Source organism: Fonsecaea pedrosoi (genome assembly GCF_000835455.1).
Source record: "Fonsecaea pedrosoi CBS 271.37 unplaced genomic scaffold supercont1.6, whole genome shotgun sequence".
Lineage (NCBI taxonomy): Eukaryota > Fungi > Ascomycota > Eurotiomycetes > Chaetothyriales > Herpotrichiellaceae > Fonsecaea > Fonsecaea pedrosoi.
In genome coordinates, this window is record NW_013550610.1 from 2,781,739 (window position 1) to 2,799,095 (window position 17,357).

At 52.3% G+C, this 17,357-nt stretch overlaps 6 protein-coding genes across 6 annotated transcripts; 3 read left to right on the forward strand and 3 right to left on the reverse strand.

Moving 5' to 3' along the window:
- Nucleotides 1–18: 18 nt before the first annotated feature.
- On the reverse strand, nucleotides 19–6,447 carry Z517_09844 (uncharacterized protein; the record flags this gene model as incomplete). Its single annotated transcript, XM_013425752.1, has 1 exon — nucleotides 19–6,447. One exon carries the CDS (start codon nucleotides 6,445–6,447, stop codon nucleotides 19–21), a length of 6,429 nt encoding a protein of 2,142 aa, XP_013281206.1.
- Nucleotides 6,448–7,848: 1,401 nt separating this feature from the next.
- On the reverse strand, nucleotides 7,849–8,623 carry Z517_09845 (uncharacterized protein; the record flags this gene model as incomplete). Its single annotated transcript, XM_013425753.1, has 2 exons — nucleotides 7,849–8,468; nucleotides 8,527–8,623. The coding sequence occupies 2 exons, from the start codon at nucleotides 8,621–8,623 to the stop codon at nucleotides 7,849–7,851; spliced, it is 717 nt and encodes a 238-aa protein (XP_013281207.1).
- Nucleotides 8,624–9,246: 623 nt separating this feature from the next.
- Z517_09846 (uncharacterized protein) lies at nucleotides 9,247–10,484 on the forward strand (the record flags this gene model as incomplete). The annotated part of the gene is made up of 5 exons (XM_013425754.1): nucleotides 9,247–9,253; nucleotides 9,310–9,814; nucleotides 9,873–9,945; nucleotides 9,995–10,144; nucleotides 10,218–10,484. The coding sequence occupies 5 exons, from the start codon at nucleotides 9,247–9,249 to the stop codon at nucleotides 10,482–10,484; spliced, it is 1,002 nt and encodes a 333-aa protein (XP_013281208.1).
- Nucleotides 10,485–12,408: 1,924 nt separating this feature from the next.
- Nucleotides 12,409–12,843, reverse strand: Z517_09847 (uncharacterized protein; the record flags this gene model as incomplete). Its single annotated transcript, XM_013425755.1, has 5 exons — nucleotides 12,409–12,471; nucleotides 12,526–12,574; nucleotides 12,629–12,694; nucleotides 12,748–12,773; nucleotides 12,832–12,843. 5 exons carry the CDS (start codon nucleotides 12,841–12,843, stop codon nucleotides 12,409–12,411), a joined length of 216 nt encoding a protein of 71 aa, XP_013281209.1.
- A 1,202-nt stretch (nucleotides 12,844–14,045) lies between these two features.
- Nucleotides 14,046–14,720, forward strand: Z517_09848 (uncharacterized protein; the record flags this gene model as incomplete). Its single annotated transcript, XM_013425756.1, has 1 exon — nucleotides 14,046–14,720. One exon carries the CDS (start codon nucleotides 14,046–14,048, stop codon nucleotides 14,718–14,720), a length of 675 nt encoding a protein of 224 aa, XP_013281210.1.
- Nucleotides 14,721–15,323: 603 nt separating this feature from the next.
- Nucleotides 15,324–17,357, forward strand: Z517_09849 (protoporphyrinogen oxidase; the record flags this gene model as incomplete). The annotated part of the gene is made up of 2 exons (XM_013425757.1): nucleotides 15,324–15,725; nucleotides 15,780–17,357. 2 exons carry the CDS (start codon nucleotides 15,324–15,326, stop codon nucleotides 17,355–17,357), a joined length of 1,980 nt encoding a protein of 659 aa, XP_013281211.1.

A 17,357-nucleotide genomic window follows, 5' to 3' on the forward strand; every position in this document is an offset into this window, starting at 1 on the left:
AGTCTCCTTCGATGGTGTTTACAATGTTTCCCATCCGCCGGCATTGACCTCACTCTCCAGCTTCCTAGCAATTGTGCTCCACACACTGCCATTGATCATCAACCACGTATCTCTCAGCAACTTGTCGTACCGCTTCTGGTTGAGAATTAACTGGTGTTTCGATCTCAACCCCGAATCCGTCTCCCCATGTTTAGTCAGGTATGGTGCTGGGAAGAACGATCCGTGGCTCATGGTAGAGCTTGGTGGTAGCCCTTGGACTCGCCGGAGGAGAGTATCTTGCACGCCAGCTTTGGGGTCCTTTGTGACATGCAGTAGTGCTACATGACATTTGCGTATAAACAAGAACATGCCGATCGGGCTCGAACACTTTTGGACATGCGCATTGCAGCCGCCACGCTTATCTTTTGTTTGGCAGCAGACAGTCTGCGAACAGAAGATCTCGCCGCAAAACAGGCAGAGCGCAGGGTCCAACACCTCTTTGCCCGTGGTAGGACACCGGCGTTTGTGCGACTCTTCCATCAGAACATCAAAGTATTTCGGAAGCCCAATCAACTCAAACGGTGCCGGATGTAACAACTTGATACCCAGCGGGCGCATATGTACCCCAACAAGCTGAAGCATCATCTTGCTCTTCACTTCGAACTGTATACATTGCTGAAGCCAGATGCCTGCCCGATTTTTCAAAGCGTCCGAAGTCGAGTACTCGCCAAAGGACCGGAGAATGTCATCAATATTTGGCAAGTGTAAGAGATGGCACAGACGCTCGAGCTCGGACAACCCTGCTTCAGAGCCAGCTGTGGTGGGAAAATCGATACCATGCGCGACGTGAAAGAAGATGGCGGATTTACGTAGAAAGGCGAGTGCATACACCTTGCATAGCTTGAATAACATCCCTGCTGTACTGGGTGACATTTGCTGCAAGCTATTGGGAATGTCGTAACCGTTGTTGGTTTGTCGGATCTGTTGTATGGCCCATAGCACAATGCTTTCCACGCTCCGTAGCTGCTCTGTTTCCGTGGTGGGAATAGTGGCATGGCGGATCTGGTTTTGAGTGAGCATTTCACCCACCTTCAGGAGGGCGGTTGAGTTGAGCAAGAAAGCCACAACCACTCGGAGGAGCTCAATAGTCAGAGCCATTTGTAAAACATGTCGCAACTGTAGGTTTCGAATGGGGCCAAGCACCATTGTTGCCTGGACCAGAAACTGGAAAGGCTCTGCACAAAGGAGAGGCAATTCGTTCTCGGACTCGGGTGATGGCGTCGTATTTCCCGGTGTTCCAACAAGCTGACGCTCGAGACGGTCGCAAAGTTCTCGATACTGCGTCTCGACAGAACCACGGACCGTCAAGGCACCTGTAGCGGCGTAGGCTTTCAAGGTCGATGACAGCGTTTGTAGGTGGCTGAGCGTCTGTTGCGGTATGCTTGTCAACAGCGAAGTGCCAAATTCGGCCTCCCGGCCCCGGTGACCGATCTCGACGGAAGCTATGGTATTGGCCAATGTGTCGACCAGGAGCTGAAAGTGGTTCAGGGACGAGTCTTCCCGAGGAGCCACGACTCGGCTGGTCGCCGCTACAATTGCGAGAGTTTCTCGAAGGCGACCGTAGATGCTTGAGAGCTCAGCGAAAGCGGTAAGCTCGGGTCGCTCGGCCCATGCTTGACTTGTGGGACTTATTGTGAGATCACCTGATTGCCAGCGAGCTATGGCCGGGGCCAGTGAGCTGTTGGAGAATGTTGCCAACGTCTGCAAGTAGGTCTGTGAAGCATGCGCATTGAAGGAGGGATCTTGAGCGGCAGTCGGCGAATCGACTGATGGCAGATTATTGTCCAAGAAAGAGTCGAACTCTTGCGACACCTCGAGCGTTCCGGGGTAGGACTGCTGTGAATGTTTCCACACGATCGGCAGGAAGGTATTCGCAAGCGCCTTGCACAGCGGGCAGACGAACTCCTTCAAAGATATCCGTTCAGGGTGATTCCTGGCAACCTGTTGCGAATGCCTCCGTGTAATTGACTGATAGTAGTTTTCGAAACACGTAAAATGCATAATGTGCCCACAGCTGGTCGAGACGGGACCCTTCATAGTATACCCTTGTGGCCAGCCTTTACCTAGCCCTTGAAAATCAACGGTGACCTCCTGGCCATCTGCTGTCAGACGCTTCACTTGTTCATGATTGGATCCCGAGACACCAAATGGCCGGATATTTTCGAGAGAGCGATCCAGGTTGTCCGGGATCGTAAAGAGCTCACCAACAAAGTCGACATCATCCGTATTTGTTTCCCGTAAGATGTGGGCGTCGGTGACCATAGCAAACGTGCCATAGAATCTCGAATCAGACGTATCTTCACGACATTGGATACATAGTCCCGCAGGATATTTCCAGTGCCGCATTTCAGTTGATTTGGGTAGCTCTTCATCTGGGGACTCCAAGTCTTCATCCCCCCAGTCGGTCATGCCTTGTTTGTCCATAAAACTTTGTTGTTGCTGCTGAAATTGGGCCATGACTCTTGCTTTTCGTTCCATTGCCTGTTTCTTCTTGGCCTCGATCTCGTTTTCGACGTTGGCAGGAGAAGCTGTGTCAAATCTGCCAGAAGGAAAATCCAAGTTTCGTGTAGCCGTAGTGAACTGGTCGGGCAAGCTCTGATGGAACAGCCGCAGCATATGTCTGATCTTGCTTCGGCAAGAGCTGAATTCTTCCATGAGCCATATTTTGGATAGCACCGCAACGATGGTGGATGGTGGACTGTTGAAGGATTCGAATTCTAGCTTCATGGCATGGCGAATGAAGGAGGGGCTTTCAACCGCATCATGAGTCGAATCGTCTTCCAACGTAGCAATCAGCGCGAGTTGGAGAACAATTTGAAAAAAGGCTTCAACGCGAGTTGCCGAAACACCAGCCTTGGACTTATGACCGTGGGCGACGTAGACCAGCGCTTTGTGGATGATATCTGCGAAAAGAGTGGTGTTGACAACGGCACAGAGATTGGCGTACGCCTCGCAGGGGATAGGATGCAGCTTGGGATCCAGCACTATGTCTTCCGGTGGCTTGTGCAACTTTTTGCCCATCCAGTTTTTGTAGATGTTCTCGGCCTCATCTCTCTGGTTTTTGGTGAAGTGGGAGTTGTATGGATCCAGCTCTTGCAAGTACTCCTCTTTCAACTCAAACAAGCCAGAGTCATGAAGGCCTTCTGGGGGCCTATATTTGGTCATCTGCTCAAGGACTTCTTGTAATTGTTCGTGGTCTTGTGCTCTTTCCGTTAGGCGAGCATAGAGGTCCGAGTATGACAGCGGTTTGAAACAGAGCGTATGAGCAATGTCTTTTCGAAGCGTAAGGAGTTGAGATTCTGGGTTGTCTCGGTCGGAAATGAGAGCATCCCTGTCGGAGAGTAGATTGATCAAAAGATAGACAAAATCTTCCGCCAGGTCCAGCATCTGGTTGTCGTCGCAGATCTCGAGGGACTCAAATCCATTCCGCATCCAAGCAGAGAGGCCGAACCGGTCGATCATCGACGCCAGCACTCGGCCGGGGTCACAGACTACCAGTGCCGTTTGCAGGAGAAACAAGTCTCGATGGTGGCCAACGTCACGATGGGCGACGCTTTTGTACTGGACCATCTGATGGCGCAGACTCATCCCATTGCGGACCCATAGATTGGCCTTCATCTGCGCCAACCAGGCACACACACGAAGGGGAAAGTCGAACATTGCAAGGAGGGCATCGTCGGTAGAGTTGAGAGCAGTCTTGATTGGGGCGTCTCGGGGTCCTAGATGGATATCGTATAGGTGGGACAAGAACGTCTGCGCAGTATCCCGGAGAGTATTTATGGACTGTTTAAATTCCTTCCCACATTCTAATAACCAGGAGAGCGTATAGTGCAGTGGGTGATGGAAACTCAAGGCGCCCTTCTCCACTACGAAGTTGACGACCTTGTAGCCGTAAGGGGCCACGGTGTGAAAGCGAACAGGTTCTTTGATCTCTGCCTGCTCAAATCGACGCCGTTCAAGCCCGACAGAATTTATGATTGCGACACCTGCAGCATGGGAGATTGCGTCCCAGGTCGAGCGTAGAGCCAAAGGACTGCTGTCTTTAGAGACATAGTATGCTTCGGCAAACTGTCGACAGAGTTTGTTGATATCTCGTGTCAATAAAGAGGCACTGATCCAAGCATCCGTTTCGTATTCAACATGTTCTCCCACAGCTCGCACATTTGGACAGATGCCCTGGGACAGCTTCGCTAGGTCGAGGAATTGGAAGAGATACTGCGGCTCGCTCCGGGCCTTTGCCTGTACAAATGGGGAGGCGAGGAAGTATCTCAAATCAGAGAAGAAATGATAGAGTCGACGGTTGGCAACGGATCCAGCGTCGAAGCCTAGGGTGGCCCCTGGGTCGAGATCCTTAGGGAATCCCACTTGCCGGGTAGTCAGGAAGGTATAAAGAATAGCCATCAGGTTCGTGAGGAAATTCCCCCGCTCAATCACCTCTTCCGTGATCGAGGGCGTTGTCAATAACTGCAAAGATAGGTTTATGATGGAATGGTCTGGTTCTCGATCTGCCACGAGATAGAGCTGTGCGAGGGTTGTGTACAGACCAGAGAACCTTAGTCCAAGGACACGTTTGAACTGGGGAATATTGACTAGTGTGCTGATGAAGAGATCCCGCATATTTGTTCTTGCAAGCTTCCACAGGCGCAGATCGAAGAGAATCATCGAGTCCACCCGGATGTTCTTCGTCAGATCTTCGTAGACAGGAATGGTTGCGTTCTGGGGAGGTTGACCCGACGGAGCTAACTTCCAGTGGTTGGGCGGCGTGGATCGGTGTCGTGTCCTGCGCGACGAGGTTGCAGGCGTCCTCGGTATGTTGAGATAATTGGCATTGCTATCTGGATCAGTGGGAGAAGCGTCCTCGCCCATTGCCACATTGTTTCCGGGGTCTCCAACATCTTGAGTAGGAAGGGCTGGCGGCGGAGGTGACGGTCTATCCATATCCATGCGTTCTGCAATATCCAAGAAATCTCCGTCACCGTCCGTGTCCATCTCCTCGGCGTCGTCTGTAACATCTGCGTCGCCTGCTTGTTCGGCCAGGAGATCCAAGCGATGCGACGCGTCGAAGACGGTGGCCGTGAGGATCAGATCGTTCATTTCCCGATCATCCACGTCGACTAGTTCGTTGTCGTCTTCATCCTCATCCTCTTCGTCATCATCCACTTCCCCGGTCTCGTTGCCGTCACTGGCTTCATCCTCATCCAGAATTTCCCCTGCCATTGCGCGTTGCATTGCGAATTGGATGGGATCGAAAAGGCGGAGTCTTGTCCTCCTTCTGTAGTCGCGGTCGTCCTCGTCGCCATGATCATCGAGATCCTCTCTCCCCACTTTGGCGTTCCACGCTTCACTTCCGATCCTCCATATCTGGAGCATCTCCTCGCAAATGACCCGCCTTAGGATATGGCTATCCCCTGCGATGCTGGACCCCGCGATATCGGCAAGCCATTCGATGATTGTACCACACATCTGTTCCCGAAAGGTGTCTCTGGATGACCTGATGGTGACGGTCACTTTGATTTCCTCGATAATCTTGGCCATCCTGGTGAGCTCTTTGAGATCGCGAGAGTGCCTGATCAGACTTCTGCCAATGTCATTGGCCTCTTCGGCTTTGGCCAGACCGAACGCCTCTCGTTGACGACACGCTCGGGCCACTTGCGACTGTACCTCACGTACCGTGTGCTTCTCGTCATTCCAGATGATCAAGCAGTAATCAGGATTGGTTTCAACTTCATCCCCTGACACGTAGTGCTCCGCAGAGAGCCGACTTTTCACCTCGTCTTGAGTCACCGACTCCACCGTCTTGGGTAAGCGCAGGTTCTCGGGAGAACAAGATATGATATCACAAAAGTAGTCCAAAACTGTGCCAATGGTACTGCGGATAGACCCTTGCAAATCTCCTGGCAATGGAGAGACGTGCTCATCGGTTGTTGCCCAATCGTCACTTGCGGTATGAATGGCACATTTGACCGGTCTCTTCCACGCCTCATCATCCCCGCAATCGCAACATCCGCTATTTCCAGCACTGACATTGACGGTATACTGGTGGCCTTCATGGTCGCTTGCAACGAAACAACGGGAACAAAGGACGGCGGTCGTGTCATCGGTGCAGGTGCTACAGTGATAGCTGGCCTCTCCTGGTTTGAAAATGTGCCCGCACGGATGGCCTCTGGCTGCTGCACTGTACTCGGCGTTCTCTTGTACTCCTTGTGCGTCTTGCAGCTTATAAGAGGGAGGGAAGCCCTCTGGGAAGAGGTCGTGCAAGTAATCGGCTCGGTCATTGGTCAGGGCGCGAAAAAGGATTTCTAGGAGGCTGTTGCTTGCACTGGCGCTGTAGCGATAGTCATGCTGCCGGGGGTGGTCGCAGAGGGCCTGGCGGAGTTGACGGTCCAGGCTCGAGGTCGGCGTGGTCATGACGAGGGTTTCGTGCTGGCCGTTGCCGACATTTGGACATGCAGAGGCCAGACGTGAGGGTAGAGAACGGGTACCGTCGGAAGGGTAGGGATTCCGAGGAATCGCAGCCACCTGATGACGAGGGCGGGAGCGTTATGCCACCGTTACGAGCTGAATGAATCGATCTGTACTCGGCGAGTTCGGTACTCTAGGTACTCACCCAGCGTGATCCGGGGTCGGAGAATATGGGATCACGAGAAAATCGAATGACGCAAGGAAAAGGAGACAATTTGGCGCAGGGGAAGGAAGCGTGACGAACGCTACGATGCGGTTTTACTATTATGAGACTAACGTGCCAACGTGCTAACTCGGTACAGGGCCAAGACCCGTCCGGGCGGAAAAACTGTTCCGGGCTCACCCTCCTTTGGGGACGAGAGTGACGCCGCCCTATCATACTCGAAGCTCACTCGTATTCGTATACCCTCATCTCACCCTCGAGGCTGCGAGAGGACGAAACGATACTGACATATCGTGCATACCTACGGGGACTTGTAGTAGAGAGGGATGAGAGACTGTCTCAGAACAGGGCGGAGAGCAGGTTAGGCTAATACCGCTTGACATGCAAAGGCGGCGCCGGTATTTATACGATTCCAGACTAGCTTAGTCTGCCCCGCTCAGGCTATACCTCCGAGAACTCGGATATTGCACTATCACTTCTCGGTATCTACATAGGTATCAAAGGAGATATATTCATAAGAATTCTCGCTTCCACTTTCACTAGCTGCTACAAAGGGATCACTTTGTATATGATCGACCCTTGTGCTAACTCGTCCAACTGCCTGGTAACCATGGTCAGTTTTGAGCCACTACTTCCCTCTTTCTACCGAGTACTTGCTGACAACCTGAGGCGACTTGAACTAGTGGCGCTCAAGAGGCATTTCAGGAGGCCTTGTCGCACGATGAAGTGACCTTGGCAGGCGCGATCTTGGAGACCAAGCGTGCCACGGGCGTGGCGGGGTTTAGGGGACTATTTTGTGTGTCAACGACCCGACAGGGCCTAATAGAATGCTAGCCCGACACAAGGTACCTCCCTTTCCGTCGAGTCAGACTCTTCGGGGCGGCGCGATCTCATCTTCCTCACTGGCCGAGATATTAACCAGCGCCTCAATCCCCATCACCTTTGGATCTCCCTCGCCGTTACGGCCAATGTTATTGTGTCCTGCAAGGCTGAGTATTCCAGACATGCCCAGCTACATCCTGTATATTGTGCTAGGTGTTCTTGGATGATATGGCGAGACTACTGTGCTTAGGTTAGGTCAGGTCGTTATGCGTCTTGTCCTAGCTTCATGACGAGCACGGTTCATTGGGGGCCCAGGTGTGCCCTCGAGCTTGATCATCGCCACTATAGTGGCCCTCGTCACTTTACCAGTGGCACTCATGACCGGCGTCGTTGCCGTCATCACCATAATACTGCTCCTCGTCGCCTTCGCAGTGGCCGTCATGGTTGGCGTACTCGCCATCAAAATCACCATACTGACCATCGTCGCCACTATACTGACCCTGCTCGTCGTCATCACCTCCCATAGCCTCCTCGTCCCCGTTATGTTCTTGGACCTTCTCAAAGTCACATTCCTCATGTGCATGGTCGCCGTCGTTCAAGCTGTTGAAATCAGCATAAGTGTCGATCTCTCCATTGTCATTGTGGTGGTGGTGGTGGTGGTGGTGGTGGTGATCATAATGCTGGGCGTCTATCGGCTCATCCTCAGCATTCAGAAGGTGTGAGTGGTCCTCGTCCGGGAGATATTCGCTCTTCCACGGATGGTGATTGAGCTCTTCAAGGTCCGAATCTTCGTCTACCAATCCCAGCGTCCTATAGTGATGTGGTTGAAACTGTCCGTTGAGCGACAACGAAAAGACCGCTAGAAACTTCTGCGCCTCCTCATGGCTGGGATCATGTGTGAGAATCTCCTGCGCGGTGTAGGCGATTGTTTTGCTGTGGTGATGCAGAGCCTTGTGTCGTTCGGCTTCGTCCATCTCCTCTCCTGTACATGTTAAAATGACCACATCAAGCCGCTCCAGGAATTCACCACGTGCACTGACCTGAGTCATCATGAGCCTTGATGTATTCATCTATGGCATCTTCGAGCTGCTCTTCCAGTTCATCGATCGTTTGATATGACTCTTCGTAGTCTGCCATGTTGTAACAACTTTGCAGGGTACCGGGCGGCTCGTGAAAGCGTCGTATGTGTGTGGATGGCTCTAAGGTACAAATCAATCGCTGATTCTTGAGCGGAAAGTAAGACCCAAGGAAACTGTCCAAGGCGCATGAGAATAGTCTAGATTAAATCCTCTTCTCGCCCTGGGCACTCACGTCCTGCGTCTACTCTTCCCCCTGTGTGGTTATACCTGTTCCGGAACAGTACGATCCTGTCATCATATAAGCAGCAATAGCTAGATATAGCAGTCTTAAGTGGACCAGGATTTGACGAGGAATTTCTAGGGCTCACCCAGGATGCTAGCCGAGACGGGAAGAGAGCCTATTGATTGGTACGCCTCGACCCTACAGGTGCATCCTTAGATGTGGAGTTATATAGCACAGTTTCGGTATATGCGCCGCGGGGTGTCCATTGATGCTTATCTACCATAAATGGGTACAATAACAGTGCGAGTAGCTAGAGCGATGCGCTATGGAATGGCATAAAAGTACCAGTATTGACCCTGAGCAAGGCAATGGCTTTCTTCACATTGTACTTGTCAGAGGCACTCGGGGTCTCTTGAACCACTTATTCCTGCAGCCTTGTCTGCAGACTCTATAGCACCATGAGTGGTAAGGGAATTTGTGTGAGCTACGCTGAGCATTCGTATGCTAACAAGCTATGAAAGACCAAGGAGCTGGTGGCCACCAGCAAAATCTCCCCTATCGCCCTCCTTCTCCTGGTCCACCTCCTCCTGCGACACCTCAGCCCGCCCAGATTCCCCTGAGCAGTTATTCTTCTTTAACTAACTGGGCCGGAGGCGCTACGGATCTTCACCACCAGCCGCCTCCTCCTGCGACACCTCAGCCGCCGCCGTCGCCGTCACCTCCTCCTGCGATACCTCAGCCCGCCCAGAGCCATGGGGTCCCCCAGAGTAGCGGTTCTCCTTTAGCTAACTGGGCCGGAGGCGCTACGAATCTTCAGGCCACAGAGCCTGCGAGTAGCAGCAATCAAGCACTACCACAAGGTGAACCATCTTCTTCGAATCCACATTCGGCTCCTGCTCCGTCCCGCCTTGGTCCCGTCCGCCCTGGTCCGGCCGAAGCTGGTCCTTCCCGCCTTGGTCCAGCCGAAACTGGCTCTGGTGTCTATCCTAATTTACGGGCCCGAAAGAGGAGACCCGGCCTACCAAGGTGCGTGCCATGCAGGACAAAAGGCATAACGTGTTTCAAAGGGCAGCCCTGTTCCCAGTGCAAAAAACGTGGCATTGAGTGTGTTTGGGACACGGAGGTTACGGCTAAGGGAGCGTCCACACCCTTGCCATGTAAGCTTTTTCTTTGGTGACGATGTCCGTATGTACTGACCAGCGGCAGACCCTTGCAAGCGGTGCGACGCAAGAACAATATTTTGTAACCGCGGCAGACCCAGCTGCCTCTCTTGCAACCAGGCAAATGAACAGTGCGTATACGACCGGTCGGTGGTGGAAAAGACGCCGGCTCATCCAAGGAGGGGCGTCCGCAGAAGTACGATTTTTTTATCAGTTGACCCCCTATGCCTGCATTCTCCAAAAATGCTGGCTGCTGACCTTTCAAAAAGTACCTTGCGATTACTGTGCAACCACCAGCAACAGAATTTGCGACGAACAAGACCCCTGCTATTTCTGTCAGATCTTTCATAAACAATGCACATACAACGGCGCTCGAAGACTCTTATGACTTTAACTTGATCTTGCTCTCAAACGCCAGACACAAGGAGCTTCGTGGAGCTGTTCTCTGTAACACGGCGGGTCAAGGGAGTTACGGAGGTTGGATGGAGCCTCGAGTCGGAGGGGCAGACATTGGGGGACTGAATATTTTGCAGTAACGCGAACGCGAGGCGAGGTAAGCATTAGGTTGAACGAACACTCTTGATGGGGAAGGGATACCGGAAGAATGGACCTTGTCGTTAATGGGTACAGGTGCGTGGGCCTCACACCTCTGCCCAGATGTGGCCGGGACGAATCAGACCAATGAAGGGGAATCAGCCGGCGACGGAGCGGGTCCATTCATTGGTTCTCATTGGCAAACCCCGGCTCTGTGTCGGAGCTAACCCCTTTTAGAACTGCGCAGGTGTGCGAGCACGCGAGGTATTATATGTACCCTCATACCAAGAAGTTGAACCGTCCTCCCTCGCGAATCGAGACGTGATGACAGTCATCCTTTGGTGACGGAGAGAAAAATTTACAAACAAGGTGTTCGGTGGCACCTATACATACCACTATGGCCCTGACCCTGTCCCTGTCCCTGGATGCCCCGACAGGCCTCGTAGCAGATCGATTACCCCGTCACCTCCACCCATCTGACGTCGCAGTTGTCATATCTCGCTGTTTCTACTTCCTACCATGGCAGAAAGCGCTGTTCTGAACGAGCATGCAGCAATGACAAAACACCATGTTATGTTTCCAGACAAACCCCGAACATACTACGCCACGGAGCTTTTTCGTCGACATTGGAGTGTTGCCACATGGGCCAGATCGTGATCCCGTCTTTTTGTAGCGGACAGGCCGGGTTGAAAGACGCTACAGCCGAGTGTAGCGCTCACTAATGATCTGGTAAGAACCCGCCGATAGATCCCCACCCCTCCCTCCCCCTGGGGGTTTGCCAACTCCGAGAATCTCGTGTGCGTGGCGACCGCAAAGAGACATCTAGACGGGGGATGGAACTCGCGGTCGCAGTCTTGCGTGGGCCAAGGTCTAGTGAATAACTCTGCTCCGAGTCTCCATGACGAGAAATGAACATTGTAATAGCTTGCCTGTCAGTCGATCGTGGCTCCATGACTGACTGGGAAGCGCATTCGGCCTTTGACCCGATAGTGCCCAGTAAATACCAAATAACAACTAATAGATGCATCAAGTTCCAATCGTCGATACGTTGGATGAGGCAAGAAAGCCCCCCTCATGTCAGGAAGACGATGGGAAGGGATTAGATCGGGGTCGGACTCGCATGTCGTGGATGCGCATAGCCTTCTAACACCCAAACTCGCAACGCAGTCATTCACTGGTTATCGAGCTTTTGAGTTCCCACTCGTCGGTACCCGGGAGTGGGAATGTCAAGATCATGGTCCTGGTCCTCGGATAGTCTATGCAGATGAAAAGAATGAAAGCGTTCCCTCGTCGGACTGCCTCACTCTGGTCGGTAGCCTGACGATCTAGGAGTCGCTTTAGATCACACGATAAACCCAGTAGTGAAGTAGTGAGAGTTCTTGGATGGGCAGGTATTGAGAACACGACATGTTGAGCTCGGGACTCGTTATACATATCTTGATGTTTAGGGTGTTATCCAGTCACGAAATGGGATAGAGGAACTACACCTTCTGGAAATCAACAACTCAAATTTGTCCACTTTGTCCAAACCTACCACATGCCGTAGTCAAGAAAGCAAGGCCTAAAGGCCCTTCAAGTCCCCATCCGGAGTGTGCCGCCTTCCAAGGACAGCTATGCCGCCACCAAACGTTCATGATGCGACACCGAAATTGTCGATACTCTTTCGATGGCAAGCTCACGGGTTGTCACACAGATGTTGCTGAAGTCTGTCTGAGGCGAAGCCACGGCCCCTCTGCATCACATCGGTAAACATAGATAATGGTAGGGTAGAGAAGCTGGAAAATGGCGGAAAATGGCCTCAATTTCAGGGTTGTTCTCATCCTTCGTTGTTATGTACATAGTTTTTTCGAGTTTTGTTTCCACGTCCCCTTGGGAAACACGGATGTTGAGTTCGACTCCATACTTCAAATACCCTGAGCGTCCAAACTACTCCTCGTCCTCTTCTTCAGCTTGTTGTATGTATCGGTGTTTGATGTCTTTCCATTGCCGCTGTGTCCAGTCAGAATCTGCGATTCGAGGAAGCCAAGGGTATCGAGCACGTACACCTTTGTTCCAATTGTCCCATATAGAGTTTGTTACACCCTCAAATGCCCTGCGAAGTTCATCAGCTTCCAGATATCAATATTCGCGTGAGAGGCGCTCTCACAGCTCGAACGTGAAGGCGCCAAGGAAGATGGTCGTCAGCCAGGTGGCGTTTTTCCGCATCAGGCCACTGTGAAGGAGTGAGCAGGAGCAGAGATGAGGTTGTAGGATAGGAGATCGTACTTGAAGATGCCGCTAGAAATTTGAGACTGCGAGCGTCAGCCAGAGTTTAAACAGTGCCGGGAATTCCAAGAAGCGGCAACTCACCACAGCAGGCATCTTGCACGAGTAGCTGTTTTCTTAAAGCTTGGAATTGTCAACGAGGGTAACGCGAGGCCAGTTCTTCAGCAACTCCGAGTCGATTGTGAACAGGTCCTTCATGAGAGCTTGCGACAAAGAGCTCAAGGCCAAGGCAGGTGACCAGAATGGCAAGTAAGCCGATGTATATCTTGGCATACTTGGCATGGTTGACTACCAGAGCGATACTGCGTATTACTAAACTACCTCGACGAGCACCACGTGGGTGCCACGTACCTATCTCATTGTGCACATACACAGGTAGAGTATTATTACATAGATTGCTGTCAACTTGTGCCCTGCAAGTGCATGTGCCTTTGAAATCGCTTGTCACTTGATACAATCTCTAATTTGTCGCCTTTTCAGATACTCATCGTCACACAAAAACCATACGTGCTGGGTTGACTGATTGATGATGTTGAAAGCTTTGGATGATGTCCTCAATATCGGCACCTTCTGTTTTGAAAAATATCACTGTTTGAGAAATGAAAAGTTATGGACGCTGGAATGGAAGACAAGGTAACACCGTTGTGCATTTACAGAGCCTGGCTTTATTCGACGCCAAACATACATCTCGCATTCGGTGGCAGAGGATTGGGTTGTCGCGATCGTCTTCGCAAGATCCTTTGATACCGCCTGGATCCCTATTCTGCGTACCTACCTCGCACTGTTTTGTGCCCCGACGCGCTGCCTTAGATAGGGAGGTAGGTATAGATAGCGTCACTTTAAGTACTCGATCCGTCTAAGAGGGTCTGTGAAAAACGGCTGTGTCGAGAAGGACAGTCACCAACTTAGTAGGCGTTAGTGAATGTCTGCCGCTCTCATATAAGCATGTGGCGTACCTCGGTGTCGAGGATGTGTTGATGTGGACAAAAAGAACTGCCTGGATATGGCGGAAATAATATGTACATACGGACCGGGTGCGAGGGGTTCGCTTGGAGATCCACCGGACGCAGCCGTCAATTCACTTTCATGTTCCCCTCCGCTGCCGCGAGGTCCACAAAAGCCACCGAAATTATTCGCAGCGCATTTCTTTCGCTGTCCGAACGTTCTAGTCCAGGAAGCCTTCGGCTGCTTGTACGTGGAACCTTTGGAGAGGTCAGCAATCTCGCCATGTTGACGCCCACCTGATCGCGTACAAGCCGCCACACCACGCTTTCCGCGGCTAGCTCTGGCCTTCCACGATGTCGAATCCACCTTCTGGCACGCCTCGGGCCAGCAAGTCCGGCATAGAGACCTCTGCAGATGGTGCCTCCTACATTCCGTCTTCGACAAGGGCAGATGGTTCGACCAGAAAAGAGATCAGAGTGAGGCCGGGATATAGACCGCCAGAAGACGTCGAGACCTACAAGAATAGGAGTGCCGAAGCATGGAAGAACAGAGGTCATGGCGGCGTCCCGGGAGCAGAGCCGGTGACTGCGACTAAGAGTGAGGTTTCCACAATGGGCAAGAATGCAAAACGCAGGGAGGCGGCGCGGAAGAAAGCAGCCGCGGGAGTGTCAGCAGAGGATGCAGAAGATGGACTTTCTTCAGCTATGCAAAAGACTGAGATCTCAAAGAGAGACAAGCGCAAGGAGAACTGGGACGATCCTGCAAAGCTGGCAACTAGTGAGGTATTGGCGGCCGACGCTGAGATGGAACAACAGAAGAAGATTCGCAATCAACTGAAAAAGTTACGTGCAGTCCGCGAACTGAGAGAAAAGCGGGCGGCTGGCGAGAAGCTGTCGCACGACCAGGTCATGAAGATTGGAAAAGAAGGCGAGCTGCTGCGGGATCTCAAGAAATTGGGCTACGACGGTCCGGAATTGCAGGCACTCACAGCTGATTCTGGAAACGAAGTCGCCGTTCCACCAACTTGATCGATTGACTGGATAATATGCCCGCTAATTTATCCTCTGTCGACGGATCTCTGAAGTCCACGCTGATCTCAAGGTGAAGAAATGGGACTAGACCACAACGATCATCGCATCTATCTACGATCCCGTACTCGCCAAACATCTAAAGGCTTTTGCAGTCGCCACAGCCGTCGTATGATGTGGGAGAGAGGTGGAGGGTAACGGAGGGTCATCATGACTCAGGACTGGGAGAAACTTGCGCGCTGTGTACAGCCCCAGGCGTCACGCTGGATGAGTTGTGGCGGCGCCAGCGGCATATCTGGGGACACGATGTTGATGCCGTGATTTCGGTTCGTCGGGAAGCTGCTTCAAAAGAGCACTTGCCATACTACGCCTTGCGAACACTTGTATGTGGTACTCGGTACATGGTTGGCATTGAGCGCGGAAGCGGGGGTAGTTCTATGGCAACTGAGCCGAGATGGTCCAGCATCATCACGCCAAAAGTTTGGTAGAGTTGATTTCAATTGCATGTCGACGCCCACATCAATTTGCTTGCCCGCCTCCAACTCCCCTCTAGCTCTATCAAGCACCCTTCCGCATGCACCGCTCGGTGTGTATCCACTGGATATGCGCGTGGGTGTCTGTAATGCTCCCTACTCAAATGCCGTAAAATACGCCTTCCAGCGACGAGGGCAGCCACTACTGCGCCTTCGCACGTTTCATTCATCCGCCAGCCATGGCTTGGTCAGGATACCCCAATCCGATGGTCAAGATGTTCTTCCTCCCCCAAATCCGCATGCCCGAGAGATAGCCATTCTGGGTGGAGGGTTCACGGGCCTCGCTACAGCCTTCCACTTGAGCAACCAGCTTCCCAATGCAAAAATTACAATACTTGAGAAGAATGACAGGTTAGGCGGATGGGTTGATTCGGAGGTGGTTCCAGTGGACAAGGGGGAAGTCCTTTTTGAATGGGGTCCACGAACATTAAGAGCTGGGTTGGGACCTGCGCCCCTTGCTATGCTTGAGCTGGTAAGCCCAATTGTGAAGAGTCCTCTGTCCTTGTCGCTAAGGTGGGGTTTCTAGCTTGCACAACTTCACATAGGTAAAGACCTCGTCGCGATATCAAAGTCTAGCCCGGCTGCGCTCAACCGCTACATCTACTATCCCGACCACCTCGTTCGCTTGCCTGTCCTGTCAAAACACACTTCACTCTTGGAGTTGCTCCGGGTTCTGAATGCGGTACTTACCGAACCGCTATACGAAGGAATTCTGAAATGTTTCAGAGAGCCGTGGGTGGCTCCCCGGGATGAAGATGTGAAGGACGAATCTGTTGGAGATTTCGTATCGCGACGGTTTGCCAGGGAAATCGCAGATAACTTACTTTCGGCTGTATGTCATGGGATTTTCGCCGGCGACATCTACAAGCTTAGCGCCAGGACTTTGCTGCCGCAATTGTGGCACCTTGAGACCCGTGACCGAGAAAGAACGCCTGGGGTCCTTCTGGAAATCTTGTCCAACATGGTGAACCGCGTTACTCTCACGCCTGTCAATGTTGCTCTGCATGTGCACCGGCAGATTCTCGCGCTCCAGTCCCGAGAGACTTATTTCAAAAGAGTGCCGAACTTGGACAGCTTCGCCGAAGTAAGTGTTTATACGTTTCGGCGAGGCTTGGGCCAGATAACCTCTGCGTTGGAACAAGAGCTTAGCAAGAACAAGAACATCACCATCTTGCGCTCGGCGGAAGTCAAGGATGTCGAATTCAACGACAACAAAAATCAAGTGTCGGTCACGCAAATGCCAGCTGGAACCACCTCAAACTATGATTATGTGGTTTCCACGCTGGGTCCTCGAACACTGAAACAGTTTCTCACCAGCGGTGCTCAAGCGTCGGGCTCAACGCTGGATCCCAAGGTCGCAAAGGCCTGTGAACACAGCGACTGCTCCGTCAATGTCATGGTTATCAATCTCTACTACAACAATCCAGACTTGCTGCCGCCCTCACTGAGAGGTTTTGGCTATCTTATTCCGCGCTCCGTGCCACTCGAACAGAATCCTGAACGAGCACTGGGCGTCTTATTTAGCTCCGAAACATCGGGTCGGTCTGATGCAGCTGCCTCTCCTGCTGATGGCTCTTACTTTGAGTCTATTGACAGCGACCCCGGCAGCCCACTGGATCCGGATCCACCACATGGTGAATCAGGCCCTGTCTTGCAGGACACCGCACCAGGCACGAAGCTGACGGTCATGATGGGTGGACATTGGTGGAGTGAATGGGCACCAAGCGACCTTCCTACTGAACAACAAGCAATCGAAATGGCGCAGACTCTATTGAGAAGACACCTCAACATCAAGGAATCTCCGGCCGTGGCCAAAGCGCGGCTCAATCGCAACTGTATACCACAGTATCCTGTTGGCTATGCTCAGGACATGGCCACCATTCATGAAGCAATAACGTCCACCTTCCACGGACGGCTAAAACTCGCAGGTCCCTGGTGGCGAGGCGCTCCGGGAATGAGTGACTGCGTCCTTTCTGCTCGCGAATCAGCTTGGGCGATTCGCGATAAAGAGGACGAATACACAGGGGTGCAGGAGTACACGCACGAGGCATGGGCCAGGACTCATGTCCCCACCAAAACAACCTCTACTGAGCGCATGTGGTGA